The sequence below is a fragment of the Triturus cristatus genome, chromosome 7, assembly GCF_964204655.1.
Source record: "Triturus cristatus chromosome 7, aTriCri1.1, whole genome shotgun sequence".
NCBI lineage: Eukaryota > Metazoa > Chordata > Amphibia > Caudata > Salamandridae > Triturus > Triturus cristatus.
In genome coordinates this window covers 1,094,112,526-1,094,128,122 of record NC_140590.1, presented here as the reverse complement: position 1 = coordinate 1,094,128,122, position 15,597 = coordinate 1,094,112,526, and the positions used below count along the sequence as shown (strand labels likewise).

Below are 15,597 nucleotides of genomic sequence, written 5' to 3'. Positions count from 1 at the left end.
ATATATATATATATATATATATATATATATATATATACATACATACATATATATGTGTATATATATTTATAAAGTCCAAAGCTCAACCCAGATAAGAATGAGACCGACACACCATGGGAAGGACAACGGGATTTATTTCAGCAAATTGTTGCAGCGCGTTGTATGCACGATTCAGGAAACGCTGTGGCAAACACGTTTCAGCTGCTTAGGCTGTCATCAGTGCCTGGTTTCCAAGAAGGTTCTTTCGCCTGGGGCTGGTTTAAATCTTGTGATACAGTTGTAGCCACTCCCATTATTGCGATGTTTTTTGGCTCCTCCTTTGCTTTACTGCATTGTTCACCGTGCTGGCCTAAGATCCGCTGCATGCTGGGAATCGAGGTCCGATGCGGTTACCCATACAGTGAGGGGTTCGACCAAACACCAGTGGCGTCCCAATTCCTATTGGCACCCTGACTTCACTCACCACCAGCGACGAATCCTAGGAAATCAGGTATTGCAGCTGAAACCAGTAGATTCCCCTGTAGTGAAACAGAGCACACATATAACATATATATACTACAATGTTACCCAAAGCCATGAAACACCAGTAGAAAAATAATAGATGAATTAAAAATAAATTAATATCTATACATATATATTTGTATCTTAGGGGAGACAGAAATGCGTTTATCTTTGAAACAAATATAAAAATAAAATAAGGAACTTATTTACAACCTCTTGTGAGTGTGACCTAACTCCTTTTTGTGGGAGGACTTATGGGTATATGGGTATATATATATTAAGCTTACAAAATATCATATCCTCAAAAATGCACAAGGCAAGCAAAATCTCAGCAATACCAGTGTGGATTCATCTAGCCAGTCGGAGGTTTCTATGGCGGATCTCTCCCTTGTTCGGGAGTTAGAGGACCTTTGGGATGACAATCCCAGCCAAGAACTCACATCTACCCCTGGTTTGAACACGACTGGCATAGTTATAGAAAAGAGTAAATTCACCCACTTCAGGCCCAAATCCACCTTCACACCTATCGCACTACACGAATACATCGATGCGTTCCATGATATAGTGACTACCAAAATTAAAAAACTCAACAGGTCAGTCAACATGGCCAAACGACATTATTGTGAACAAGATCAAAAATATCATAAACTAATGACTAAATTGAAAACCAAAAAAGTTCTAGTCATTCGCAACCGCGACAAAGGGGGAAACATAGTCCTGTGGTCCCAGCAGGACTGCAAAACTGAGGCTTTTGGTCAACTCAACGATCGTGAATGCTAAACTCACTCGAACATGGCAACTCTTAAATTGACATATCAGACATTTCACAACTAACTTACAATGTGGAGGAAAAAGGACCTTATATGTAAAGATGAGTACAAATTTTTAAAGAAAGATAAAACAACTACTCCTTCCATTTACTTTATTCCGAAGGTCCACAATCACTAAACCGCCAGGTCGTCCCATCATCACAGCTAGGGACAGACTTCTTGAAAACACCTCCGTTTATATTGATTTCTTTTTGCAAGATTTTGTAAAAGCATTACCCTCATATGTGCAGGACACCAGTGACTTCATTAGAAAGATCACAAATGTTAATTGGTGTACAGATTATTTGCTAATGGCACTCGATGTATCAGCTCTCTACATGAGTATCCAATATAATGATGGCATCAATGCAGTTCAGTTCTATCTGTCCCAAAGATCTGCACTTTACAGGTCACACAATGAGATGCTTATTTCTATGATTGACTTTTGTCTTCATAATAACATCTTTATGTTTAACTACCTCCAATATCAACAAACTAGGGGGGTTGCTATGGGGGCTATCTTCTCCCCCAGCTATGCTTGCTTACACATGGGCTGGTGGGAGGAGCTGGTCCTGAAGGCGGTGTACACTAACATTATGAAACACAATGTACAAATTTGGCTCCGCTTCATCGATGATTTGTTTTTAGTATGGCATGGGACCAAACAACAGGCTTTGCAATTTGTTGAACAGATTAACTGCAATTCCCTCAATTTGCATTTCACAGCCACGATCAGTGAGACTAGCGTTAATTTTCTAGACACACAGGTATTTGTACAGAACAACAAACTACAAACCCGCCTGTACCATAAAGAAACGGCTGGAAATTCTACACTGCACTCAACCAGTTCTCACCCGCGACATTTAGTGAATAGCATCCCATATGGTGAGATGCTTCGACTCAAAAGGATTTGCAGTACCGAGGTTGATCTTAAGATTGCACTGGAATTGAGCAGGCAGAGGTTTTTGGAAAGAGGTTATTCACCCAAAACCATTAACCAGGCAATAGCTAAAACCCAGATGCTTGACAGGAAAGATCTACTTAGAGATAAGCAGGTGGTGAATACCCCCATTGCAACCAGAACTGATTTAAACCCCAATGCCATGCAGAAATTCGGCCTTATCATAGGATACAGTAGACAGCACAAAGAAATCCACAAGATCATACAATCAAGTTGGCCACTAGTACTGAATGACCCAGTGTTAGGACCCATGCTTCCTCAGAGGGTGTCCATCACCCATAGCAAAGCTCCCTCCATGAGGGACCGTTTTGTCACAACTAATCCAGAGATCATTGAAAACACCTCCTGGCTGCAGACACACAAGGGTTTTATTCATTGTAAAACATGTAAAGCATGCATTCATGGTGTTAATACTGTATCTTACACTGTCCGTTTCTGCCAAAGAAAGTATAAGATCACAAAACAGTTAACATGCAAAACTGAATACGCAGTTTATGTACTCACATGCTCGTGTGGCTTAAAGTATATTGGGAGTACAAAACTTCAAGTACACAAGCATATTCTCCAACACCTTCGCGCTATCACCAACCAAGACAGCCCTTATCCAGTAGCCAGGCACTTTAGAGAAGTACATCAATCTAACAACAAGGAACTGAGCTACTATGTGATAGACACAATTTCTCCCAGCAGAAGGGGTGGAGATAGAGATTACAAACTCAGGAGGCTAGAAACCAGATACATCCTGCAGTTTGACACCAAGCACCCCAATGGGCTCAATGTCACTGAAGACCTCCATACATGTTTTTAAGATTGTATAGTACGATAGACAATTGGGTATTTTTACTTATGTGTACAATAAAGCTTGGTGAGGACAATATCAAATGTGCATATGACATTACATTGCTACTATTTATTATAGATAACTGTACTATTTATTAGGCAAGTTCCATTTGTAGTGGATGATTTTAGCTAATAACTCAATTTTATATATGCATTTATATAATTATATATTTATGATGAACATACGATTTTATTCATATTCTTTGTATAGTTTTGATATGGATAATCCCGTATTTATTTATTTATTTATTTATATGTTCATATATCCCTGCTCTATGAGTTAGCGTCGAACTTGTGAGAAATCCTGCCCACCTATCTTATACGAACATATAGGATGCATGCAGTACATGTCCTTTTTCATGTATTATACATCTATTTTTTGCACATGCTCTCTTGCACATATTTATACCCACCTGAATACACATATTTATTACCTGCCAGTCTGCGCAACAACAGACAAGTATATCAGCCGCAAATGTACTTTAAGCTAACTAGGAGGCAGTACCATTTGAAAAAAAAACATAATGGGGAGTCTTTGAGCCATGTGACTTTCACCAACATAACTCTTGTTCTGACATGGATCTACTACTTCCTATGCCAGGGAATCACGGGTATTTTACTGTAACAAGCCTGAAACGCAGAATGGCACACATCCCCCAGCAGATTCCTTTTCCACATCTCCTTGTAGAGTGTTCCTATCATATGAAACCATATTTGGCCTCAAACACTCTTTGATACTATATGGAGCTATGAACTTAAACTCTGTTTGGTGCCATTTTGGTGTGATTCATAGTCCATAATGTAACTGATGTTTTTTATGAAATCAACTATTTATTTTGCACTTTGCACTTCTCAAACACTTTTGCACTGATTGTTGACCGCGTGGCTTACCAGTACGACCCTATTTTCAAAAACAGGGACAATGTATTAAGTTTATGTACCTTACTATGTGACAGGACTGTTGATTGAAATTATGATTACCAGCCCGTACAGCATTTTATGATGTATTTTACTGCCATTCGGTTATCGCTATGTACAAGTTTAGTTTGCCTCAACATTTTATTGTAAATATTTGTATGGATAATTTTATCTTTACATATCTATATCTATTGAATCATTGGAGGCTACACATAGAATGATGTGTTAGGTACTTAACTTTGTGAGTATTTTCTCCAGTTTTATTGTACTGCCGGTCACGTGGCCATCGGATTTCTGTTGCACTGCCACTTTAAAAGCACTGAAAAAATGTCTTGCCATGCCGAGTGAACAAGGCTCGTGTGAGCTGAAACGCGTCTTGACATCCGGAAATAAAAATAATTGAGCACGAATCTGGGTCCGTGTCCGCCATTCTTGATTCCAGAGAGTTGGATTCAGGCTGGAACTATGCAATATATATATATTCCTGAAGCAGCTAACTCACAGTTAGAAACTTACAATTGCAGGTTTAAGTAGGAAAAATGGCACAGTCCGGTATTTGTTCTTCATAAATATTTTTTTTTTCTTTTTTCAGCCAGCTGCATCGTGTGTGACAATATAAGACTACGTGTAGAGGCCGGACCCTTCAACTGGACCATAGAGTGGTAACTATTAGATTGTCTATTTAAATGACAACATCCCTTATTCTCTCCACCTACTTTAAAATCAGCACAAACCTACATATGTTATTTCCTGTTTTAAATCAGTGAACACTGCGTGCAATATGTTTCGAGTAATTCACAATGGAAATGCATTTATACAGAATCAAATTATATACAACAAATTTTCCACAGCAGAGTTTATGATATTTTCAAAAATGCAACAGAAAATTAACTTTTCCATTAATGCCTGTTAATTATCAACCTTTAACATTTTGATAAATCTTTGTGGTAAAGAATCATGCTTAAAAACAACAATAGGGCACAGTCCATTTCAGTGCCTTTGGATATTTACTGTAGGCAAATAAAATACTATTGCAACTAGTTGGTTTAATATGCAGTTTTGTTCACATTTTTTCATTTTTAATGTACGCTTAAATGTCCAAATAATTAATGGTCTAATTGTTCATTTTATATTCAAATTGTAGCTTTTGGACATTATTGTTTGAGAGGTTTTAAATCCATTATGTGTCTTGTTATTTTTTCTTGTTTATCTTTTCGATAGTCTTAGGCACCAACAAATCCTCTCTGTTTCATGCTCTTTCACTCTTCAATGCATCTACAAAAACAGATACAGGATAGCCTTGTGTCTTAAATCTTACAAGCATCTCTTGTACCTAAGTTTCAAACTCCTTCTCCTCAGAAGAATCTCTTATGAGTCCTAAACGTTCTCTGTAGTGCAGTTGGTTGGTTTACAATGCAGTTATGGGCATTATATATTCTGTCTTCCAAATAATGCCATTAATGTGATTTAAAAAGCCCATTAAGTCCCTGATATAAGATGTGAGGTTTGCTACATATGGAACAAAAAGATATCGACAAACCTGAATGCATTGTCAAATAAAGCATCATAGGAACTCACAATCTGTCACCCTGGGGGATTTTATACCTTTAATAATATATATATCGTTGGTGTGGTGGGCTGGTTCTTCTTCAAATATTGGAATTCCTCATCTTTGAGCAGCCCTATTTTATGCCAATCTTGCAGTTGTTTATAAAATTCCATCATGATTTTATTAATCAGATTCTCTTCCAATCTTTCATAGTAGTTAGGATCAGTAGGCTGTCTTTTTACTTCCTCATAGTATATAATGTGATCCACTATGTTTCTTCCCTTATCAGAGGCTTTTATGACAATGTACTTGTCTTTTTGCAGATCTTTTAATCCCCATCAGTCTTCCACAGCCATATTTCTCCATTGTTGGCAACAGTTCTTTCTCTCTTTTAGAGATATATCTTTTAATTCCTCTGCCATCAATTTCTGAAATAGATCTAATGCATTGCCTTGTGGAAGTTGTGAGCATAACTTTGATTTTGGGATACAACTACTGATGATCAATTTATGGGTTTGTGTTCCCATTATTTAATAATACTCCTGATCCGATATTTCTTCCAAATGGTCAACTCTCTGTGATGTGCATGACTCCATTTCTATGCTAGATAGAACTTTCATGGGGGCAATATCTTCTGTTATCAAAGTTATACATATTTGAGGAGCACTAGACCTTCTCATGTATGTTTTCATAGCAAAGTATTTTTTAAATTTTCATTTTCTACAAAATTTGTATCAAGCCACTCTTGCTGTGGCGAAATTAATTTCTGTACAGGACCAAAATGTGATACCTTTTGTTTAGCAAATTTCTATACTTATTGTTCAAACTTTTTGTTGATAAGTTGATTACCAAATCATCCTCTGAAATGCATATGTTTGTGCTGTACACTTCTTTGTACCTCTGACACTTTTGTCTTTGACTTTTGCTGCTCCCCCTTGTTCTTTTTGATTTCCAGTAGTTGGAGCTCTCTTGCCTCCCCTCAAATTATCATTCGGAAGAGGCGCATTTCTCTGGGCAAACACAATTTTAACTGCATTGTAACTGGTCATTCATCCCCTGAACTGACTTCAGAGCTTTCTAAGCTTGACGGGGGTCTACTATTATCCTGCATTTGATCCATTGTTTGTCTGCTATAAATTGCATCAAATCATCTGGAAAAAGTGAAATTCTTCCAGTAGTGTAGTCTGTGTTGTGTTGAATGTTTTACATTTTTGAAGTTGTGCTTCTTTTTCATGCTTTTCTAATTTTTTTCTCTAGTTGCTCAAAGGCTTTTTTTCCCCTCTTCTTTTTCTTGATATTTTTCCAAGGAGTTTTCTAAATCCTAGATCTTCTCAGTTGTTGCCAACAATCGGCATGAATAATGAGTGTGTTTATTGATTTCATTGAATAATCTGTGGTATCAGTCTGTCATTGTTTAAGCAGATTCTGATCCATATCGCTAAGTGTTCATAGAACAAAAATCCTTGAGGCTGTCGGAATCTGACTCCATTCATTATACTTCTTCATATATATATATATATATATATATATATTTATATATATATATAACGTGGATTCCGCTGTAGGTATCGTTTCTTTACCAAATGACGGACACGGACCCAGACTGGTGCTAGAAAGTGTTTATTCCACCGTCGCCATAACGCGTTTCAGCTCCGTAGAGCCTTGATCACATTACGTGTCTTATTTAAAGTCATGCACAACACTTTGGGAACATCACATGGTCATAGATATAAAAGACAGACATAAAAGACAGACATCATTGTGTTATCGTAATCGGCATATTTGTAAACCCAGTGTTTAAAATTCTACTTAAAATTATACACACAATGGATGCCTCATTGGCAATCAAAGTTATATATATTTCTTTTATACTTCCTGTTACAGATAGTAAATGATATTTATATCCCATACTGATTGCATTGTCACATTTTATAGGGTTAAATCCCTGTTTGCACACAATATATAATCAGACAGTCCGGACCCCTACGTGTCAACAAAGTATGTTGTGCAAAATTATGCTGTGCAAAACCGTGCATTGTATGTACAAAAAGTGCAATGTGCTTAAGTGCAATGAGAGTTGGGCATATCAGCAACCTAAAACCATAAAGGATAGCATCTAAGTTCTCTATGATCTTACAGACATATTCAATAATTTTCTATTTTGAAAGTCTCTTACATGATTTAAGGAAGATATCTATGGATACCGGAATACCTCAACATGGTTAACCTATTTAGCAGCTTTAAAGTGCAATGTGCAGATTCCAATAAGTTACGGCATATATAAATACAATATCAATACAATACAATATAGATAAATATATAAATACATAAATATATAAATAAATACTTAAAATATATACATATTAATATGTATACCCCATTTTAAAGGAATCAATTTAAAGCATTAATTAGTGTTTTTATGCAGTTTCTAATTCTTGCCATTGTGTTTCTTAACTTGCAAATTTTACTAATAATACAGTGATAGTTTTCAACTTAGACATGTATGTAGATCTTCTCAGTTTAGTGATACTGTCTCCTCCTCGTCTGCTAGGTGGTACTGAGTCTACAACAAAGTATTTGAGGGCTGTGTTGTCGGAGTAGTGTTTCTCTTTAAAGTGACGTGCCACAGGATATGTGTTATCTTGATTTGTTATGGCACGTAAGTGCTGAAGAATGCGTTGATGCACCTGCAACACAGTGCTGCCTACGTATTGCAGGCACAAGTGAACTGCAACACATACACAGCAAACTCCGTTTTACATGTTAGTAATTTGTCTATTTTGTATTCCCTATCGCTGAAAGGGGTGTTATAAGTGTTTTTATTAATACCATGTGTGCACGCCTTGCACGTTTTACATCTAAAAAATCCCCTTCTCATTTGTAGCCAGCTGCTTCTGTCAATGATTTCAGGATTTGTCTTGACGACTTTGTCCCTGGTTGATGGTGCTCTACTATAGGTGATGGGGACACTTCGAGGCACTAGAGGGCCTATAACAGGGTCACATAGTACCATCGCCCAATTTTTGTGAATAATTTTCTTAATCTCTTTGTGCTGATTATTATACTTTAAAATCATACAAAAATCTGCAGCCCCTTGTGTTTTTGTATCCTCCTCTGTTCCTTTTTCTTTTACTTTTAAAATGTAATTTCTACTTTTCTCGCATGACCTTTCAATGGCTCTGTCTATTGTTCTTTCCTGGTACCCTCTCTGTAGGAATCTACCTTTGCTCTCTTTCAGAGCTGCCACCAAGTCATTGTTATTACTGCATATTCTTCGCAGTCGTAACATTTCACCATACGGTATACTGTTGACAAGATGTTTTGTATGCATACTGCTTGCGTGAAGCGTTGAATTGCCTGCAGTTTTCTTCCTAAATAATCTGGTTTGAATTTTGTGATTGTCAACAAATACCTGGGTGTCTAAAAATTCCACAGAACTAGAGCTTATAGTGGCCGTAAATTTGAGATTGATATCATTGATGTTAAGATTTTGCACAAATTCATGGGCTTCACTTTCTGTTCCCTGCCATATTATAAAAAGGTCATCAATGTAACGTCGCCACATTTTTACATTAGTCACCATATTATGTTTATGTACGTCCATGAGAGCCAGTTCCTCCCACTTACCCATATGTAAGCATGCGTAACTAGGAGAGAAACTGGCTCCCATGGCGACTCCTCTCGTCTGTCGATATAGTTGGCTATTGAACATGAATATGTTGTTGTGTAAACAGAATATTATCATGTCAATTAACATATTGCTATGACATTTCAATGAGATAGATCTCCTAGACAGATAGTGTTTTATTGCTGCTATACCATCCATGTGTTCAATACTCGTGTATAACGAGGTTACATCCAATGCCATCATCAGATAATCGTCTTGCCACTCAAATTCAGAAATTTGTCTTAAAAAATCGCTTGTATCCCGAACATAGCTGGGTAGGTCTTTGACAAAGTCTTGAAGGAAAAAGTCAATATATCTAGTAGTATGTTCTAATAATCCATCCATGGCTGAGATGATAGGGCTGCCAGGGGGATTATCTCGGTTTGTATGTATCTTTGGGATGAAGTAAATTAAAGGGGTAGTTGGATGTTCATTCCTAAGGTATTTATATTATTCTCTTGTGATTAGACTCTCCTGTTTCCACCCAGGAAGTTTCACATAGTATTCCTTGTATGACATAGACAGTTTTGCTTGATTGCTACGTTCATAACGTGATCTGTCATTCAGTTGACTGTATGCTTCTTTGTCATACATGTTTCTAGGCCATAGCACAATGTTACCACCTTTATCGCTACTGTGTATTACAACATCATCATTTTCTTTCAATTTTTTGATTAGGTTTCTGTATTGCAAGTCTTTGTTATTGGAGGTGGTTATTTTGCCTGCTACACTTTTGTTTAGTTTTTTTTATATCTGCTGTTGTTGATTCATGGAATAAGTCAATCGAGTCTCTCATTATTGGGTTGAAGGTAGATTTTGTTCTAAATGGAGTAGATATAATTTCTCTCATAGTGTCAGTTTGTCTTGTTTCAAAATCAGTGTTATTTGCCGAACTGCTAACATTTTCGTTCCATAGCTCTTCCATTGTCCGAAGGAGTGTTTGATCAATTTGTGACATGCATGAACTGCTGCTTCCATCATTAGACATTTGATTTACTTCAGTTACCTTTTTTTTGTCATCATTATCTTTTTTGGTTTTCATAAGATAGTAATATTTTTTTAATTTCAATTTTTTTTGTAGATGTCCAATCTTGTTGTAGCATAGTCAAAGTTCACTTTATGAGCAACTTAAAATGTGCCATAGGGCGTGTGTGCACACGTCACCTAAGGCCCCGTCCCCTCCCTTCCCCACTGTGTAAACACGCCCTGTGGCCGTTTTAAGTTGGGAGATTAAGTCCCCTTGAATCCAGAGGGTCCCTAGGAGCAAAATAGCACACTAGGTACGTCCAGTAAGCGCCATTGCAGAGAGGTGTAAAAAGGGACACGGCCTGCACCACCTCTCTGCAACGCAGAGTAGTGGCACTTACTGGAAGCACCTGGTGGGCTAGTTGGCCCCCAGGGTCCCTCAGGATTGAAAGGGAAGTATTTCCCCAACTTAAAACGCGCCACAGGGCGTGTTTGCACACGTCACCTCAGGCCCCGTCCCCTCCCTTCACCACTGTGTAAACGCGCCCTGTGGCCGTTCTGATACTACTAAATTGAGAAAAATCCTAATTTTAAGACTTTCGGTATTCACAGAAGGCATTTAGGAGTCCTAAAGTTAGGAGTCCTAACTATACTACTACTAAACTGAGAAAAATCCTAATTTTAAGACTTTCGGTATTCACAGAAGGCATTTAGGAGTCCTAAACTTAGGAGTCCTAAATTTAGGACTACTAAATTGAGAAAAATCCTAATTTTAAGACTTTCGGTATTCACAGAAGGCATTTAGGAGTCCTAAAGTTAGGTGTCCTAACTATACTACTACTAAACTGAGAAAAATCCTAATTTTAAGACTTTCGGTATTCACAGAAGGCATTTAGGAGTCCTAAACTTAGGAGTCCTAAACTTAGGACTACTAAATTGAGAAAAATCCAAATTTTAAGACGTTCGGTATTCACAGAAGGCATTTAGGAGTCCGAAAATTAGGAGTCCTAATTATACTAAAACTATACTGTGAAAAATCCTAAAGTTAAGACTTTCGGTATTCACAGAAGGCATTTAGGAGTCCTAAAGTTAGGACTCCTAACTTCTGTGAATACCGAAATGAGTAAGTGCCTTCTGTGAATACCAAAATGAGTAAGTGCCTTCTGTGAATACCAAAATGGTAGTAAGTTTAGGATTTTGTCTTAAGTTAGTTCTGTGAATCGGGCCCCATATCTTTGTCACAGTGCATATGCAACGTTACACTCCCCAGCACATATTTTAGATTACAACTTCAGAGACTAGTTAGGTTACACAACACTGCCCTGTGCATATTACACTCCAAGGCGCATATCCAATAGCACGCGCTAGTGCCTGTGCTATCTCGCGCTCTCCAATGAATCTATCATTGCGCACAATGTATTGCATATTATATTTCATATATAGTTGACTGTATGCTTCTTTGTCATACATGTTTCTAGGCCATAGCACAATGTTACCACCTTTATCGCTACTGTGTATTACAACATCATCATTTTCTTTCAATTTTTTGATTAGGTTTCTGTATTGCAAGTCTTTGTTATTGGAGGTGGTTATTTTGCCTGCCACACTTTTGTTTAGTTTTTTTATATCTGCTGTTGTTGATTCATGGAATAAGTCAATCGAGTCTCTCATCATGATTGGGTTGAAGGTAGATTTTGTTCTAAATGGAGTAGATATAATTTCTCTCATATTGTCAGTTTGTCTTGTTTCAAAATCAGTGTTATTTGCCGAACTGCTAACATTTTCGTTCCATAGGTCTTCCATTGTCCGAAGGAGTGTTTGATCACTTTGTGACATGCATGAACTGCTGCTTCCATCATTAGACATTTGATTTACTTCAGTTACCTTTTTTTTGTCATCATTATCTTTTTTGGTTTTCATAAGATAGTAATATTTTTTTAATTTCAATTTTCTGACACCTTTGTAGATGTCCAATCTTGTTGTAGCATAGTCAAAGTTCACTTTATGAGCATATGAAAGTCCTAGATTTAACATGTTCATTTCTTGATTCGTCAAACTGATATTTGACAGATTGATTATAGTATTGTTGTTATCATTTAGTTGTTGTGTAGGTATTACCAATTTCTTCTGCCACCTCTTCTGTATGGTCTGCGCGTGCCTCTTGTCTGCTTTTCGCCTCTGCCTGCGCTTGTAGTTGGAAAATCATCTGCGTTGTTCATTTGTTGAGCTCGTGGCCGTAAGGTTTGTCTCCTCTCCTGGCAGATAAAATGTAATTCTTCCCCCGGGGAGGGTTTAGATATGTATGTATGTATGTATATATTCAGTGAAAAAAAACATAGGTTTCAGGCACGTTATAGTTAGGAATTAGAATTTAAAAAACCTTAGAAATTCACTGAAAAAAACATAGGTTTCAGGGGCGTTATAGTTAGCTGGACTTTTCACTCATACAAAACCATTGAAATTCCCCCGTTATAGTTAGTTCAGCTAACTATAACTTGCGCGCCCACAATGCACTACTGATGACTTCACATATTACATCGCTCATGACATGGTCAGTGCCATCACTCATGACATCACTGATGACATCTCAAATGACATCACTGATGACATCACTGATGATATCATCCAGTGAATATGTGTTTTTCTGAATATTACATATGTTGTTATATATGTATATCTCAACGTCGATGGAAGAATAAATGGTATATAAGTGTCTAAATGGATGATTTGTTTTTGAAAAATGTATTGTATAACTGACTGATTAAGTGTATCTTAGTGAATACATGGCTTAGTGAGTAATGTTTAAATATGTAAATATCTGTATCAGTCTCTCACTTTGTGTATAAGTGGCTGCATGGGTACGTGAGTAGCTACATGAGTGTCTATATAGGTAATTAGTTGGTTTTTTGAGTATCAGTATGAGTGTCTGAGTGTCTGTATGGTTCGGTGGGGGTATTATATAGTGCATAGGTGCATGAAGGAGTGACTCACTGTATGTGTTGAAGACAGCATGTGTGCAGGACTGTATGGGTTGATAAGTGTGTGCATGGGTGTGTTAGTGAGTGAATGACTGTCTCAATAGTTTCTTTATGAGTAACTACATATGTTTTAAATTAGTATGTGTGACTATTGGTCTATATAAGTGAGTATATGTGAGAATGAGAGATTGGAACAGTTCCTGTATGAATAAGTATGTGTTTCTATAAGTGGTTGTTTAAAAGACTAAGTATGTGTAATTTTCTGTTGAAGTAAGTGTGGTGGTATGTGTGTAACTGTATATGCAAGTAAATGAATGTTTGATTCTTTATTAGCATGAGTGACTATGTGTGTGAGTAACTCTATGGATGAGTGGCGTTGTGTAACAGGATGTATAGGTGTATGAGTACATATGATGAGGGAGTACATGTATGAGTGACTGTATAGGACTGTTGGTGAATGAGTGGATGTGTATGTGGATCTTAGAATTACTGAATAGGTTGTTGTAACTGGTATTGATATGTCCATTGTTTTGAAAATTTTAGTTTCTATTTTTGAATGTGTGTATCAAAGGTTATATTAGGGGGAGAGGAGGTCTGCCACTCTATCACAAGGATGATGTCATCAGTGATGTCATCAGTGATGTCATTTGAGATGTCATCAGTGATGTCACTGACATGTCATGAGTGATGTAATATGTGACGTCATCATTAGTGCATTGTGGGCGCGTGAGTTATAGTTAGCTGAGCTAACTATAACGTGGGAATTTCAATGGTTTTGTACGTGTGAAAAGTCCAGCTAACTATAACACCCCTGAAATCTATGGTTTTTCAGTGAATTTCTAAGGTTTTTTAAATGCTAATTCCTAACAATAACGTGCCTGAAACCTATGTTTTTTTCAGTGAATTTCAAAGGTTTTTTAAATGCTAATTTCTAACTATGCCTACAGAGATAGGACATGTGAAGAAACAAGAAAAAACGCACAGAAAGAAAAAAAAAGAAATGCAGAAAGAAGCAAGAGAAGTCCTCAAAGACGAAGAAAAGTGCAGGAAGAAGGATAACGTGCAGAAGCCTTGTTGCAAAATCATCCTGTACCCTCAACTTTTTCAGACAGATACTGGTGGTAAATGAGTCTGACTAACCAGTCCTAGAGCCAGTGCTATGTTAAAAGACACTCAGAAAACAGTGAAAACACCTACAAACACTAGGGAACACTATGCGTTGGGGTCCCCCTGTGATTAGCATGACCTCCTCTGTAAGCCCCTAGTATATAATAGGGCAGGGGATTAAAACTACCTCTTATAATGCGCCACAGGGCGTGTTTGCACACGTTAAATCAGGCCCTGTCCCCTCCCTTCACCACTGTGTAAACACGCCCTGTGGCCGTTAGCCCCCAGGGTCCTCAGGATTGAAGGGGAATTCATTCCCCAACTTAAAATGTGCCATAGGGCGTGTGTGCACACGTCACCTAAGGCCCCGTCCCCTCCCTTCCCCACTGTGTAAACACGCCCTGTGGCCGTTTTAAGTTGGGAGATTAAGTCCCCTTGAATCCAGAGGGTCCCTAGGAGCAAAATAGCCCACTAGGTACGTCCAGTAAGCGCCATTGTAGAGAGGTGTAAAAAGGGACACGGCCTGCACCACCTCTCTGCAACGCAGAGTAGTGGCACTTACTGGAAGCACCTGGTGGGCTAGTTGGCCCCCAGGGTCCCTCAGGATTGAAAAGGAAGTATTTCCCCAACTTAAAACGCGCCACAGGGCGTGTGTGCACACGTCACCTCAGGCCCCGTCCCCTCCCTTCACCACTGTGTAAACGCGCCCTGTGGCCGTTCTGATACTACTAAATTGAGAAAAATCCTAATTTTAAGACTTTCGGTATTCACAGAAGGCATTTAGGAGTCCTAAAGTTAGGAGTCCTAACTATACTACTACTAAACTGAGAAAAATCCTAATTTTAAGACTTTCGGTATTCACAGAAGGCATTTAGGAATCCTAAACTTAGGAGTCCTAAACTTAGGACTACTAAATTGAGAAAAATCCTAATTTTAAGACTTTCGGTATTCACAGAAGGCATTTAGGAGTCCTAAAGTTAGGAGTCCTAACTATACTACTACTAAACTGAGAAAAATCCTAATTTTAAGACTTTCGGTATTCACAGAAGGCATTTAGGAGTCCTAAACTTAGGAGTCCTAAATTTAGGACTACTAAATTGAGAAAAATCCTAATTTTAAGACTTTCGGTATTCACAGAAGGCATTTAGGAGTCCTAAAATTAGGAGTCCTAATTATACTAAAACTATACTGCGAAAAATCCTAAATTTAAGACTTTCGGTATTCACAGAAGGCATTTAGGAGTCCTAAAGTTAGGACTCCTAACTTCTGTGAATATCGAAATGAGTAAGTGCCTTCTGTGA

General features: G+C 37.7%; 1 protein-coding gene across 2 annotated transcripts in view; it reads left to right on the top strand.

Moving 5' to 3' along the window:
• LOC146811149 (uncharacterized) overlaps positions 1-15,597 on the top strand; it is a 244,954-nt gene that overhangs the window by 155,150 nt on the left and 74,207 nt on the right. For both annotated transcript variants that reach the window (XM_085618215.1, XM_085618213.1), the window contains exon 8: positions 4,622-4,691. In XM_085618215.1, coding sequence (XP_085474341.1) covers positions 4,622-4,648 — 27 coding nt within the window. In that variant the 3' untranslated portion in view covers positions 4,649-4,691. The remainder of the gene's footprint in view (positions 1-4,621; positions 4,692-15,597) is intronic.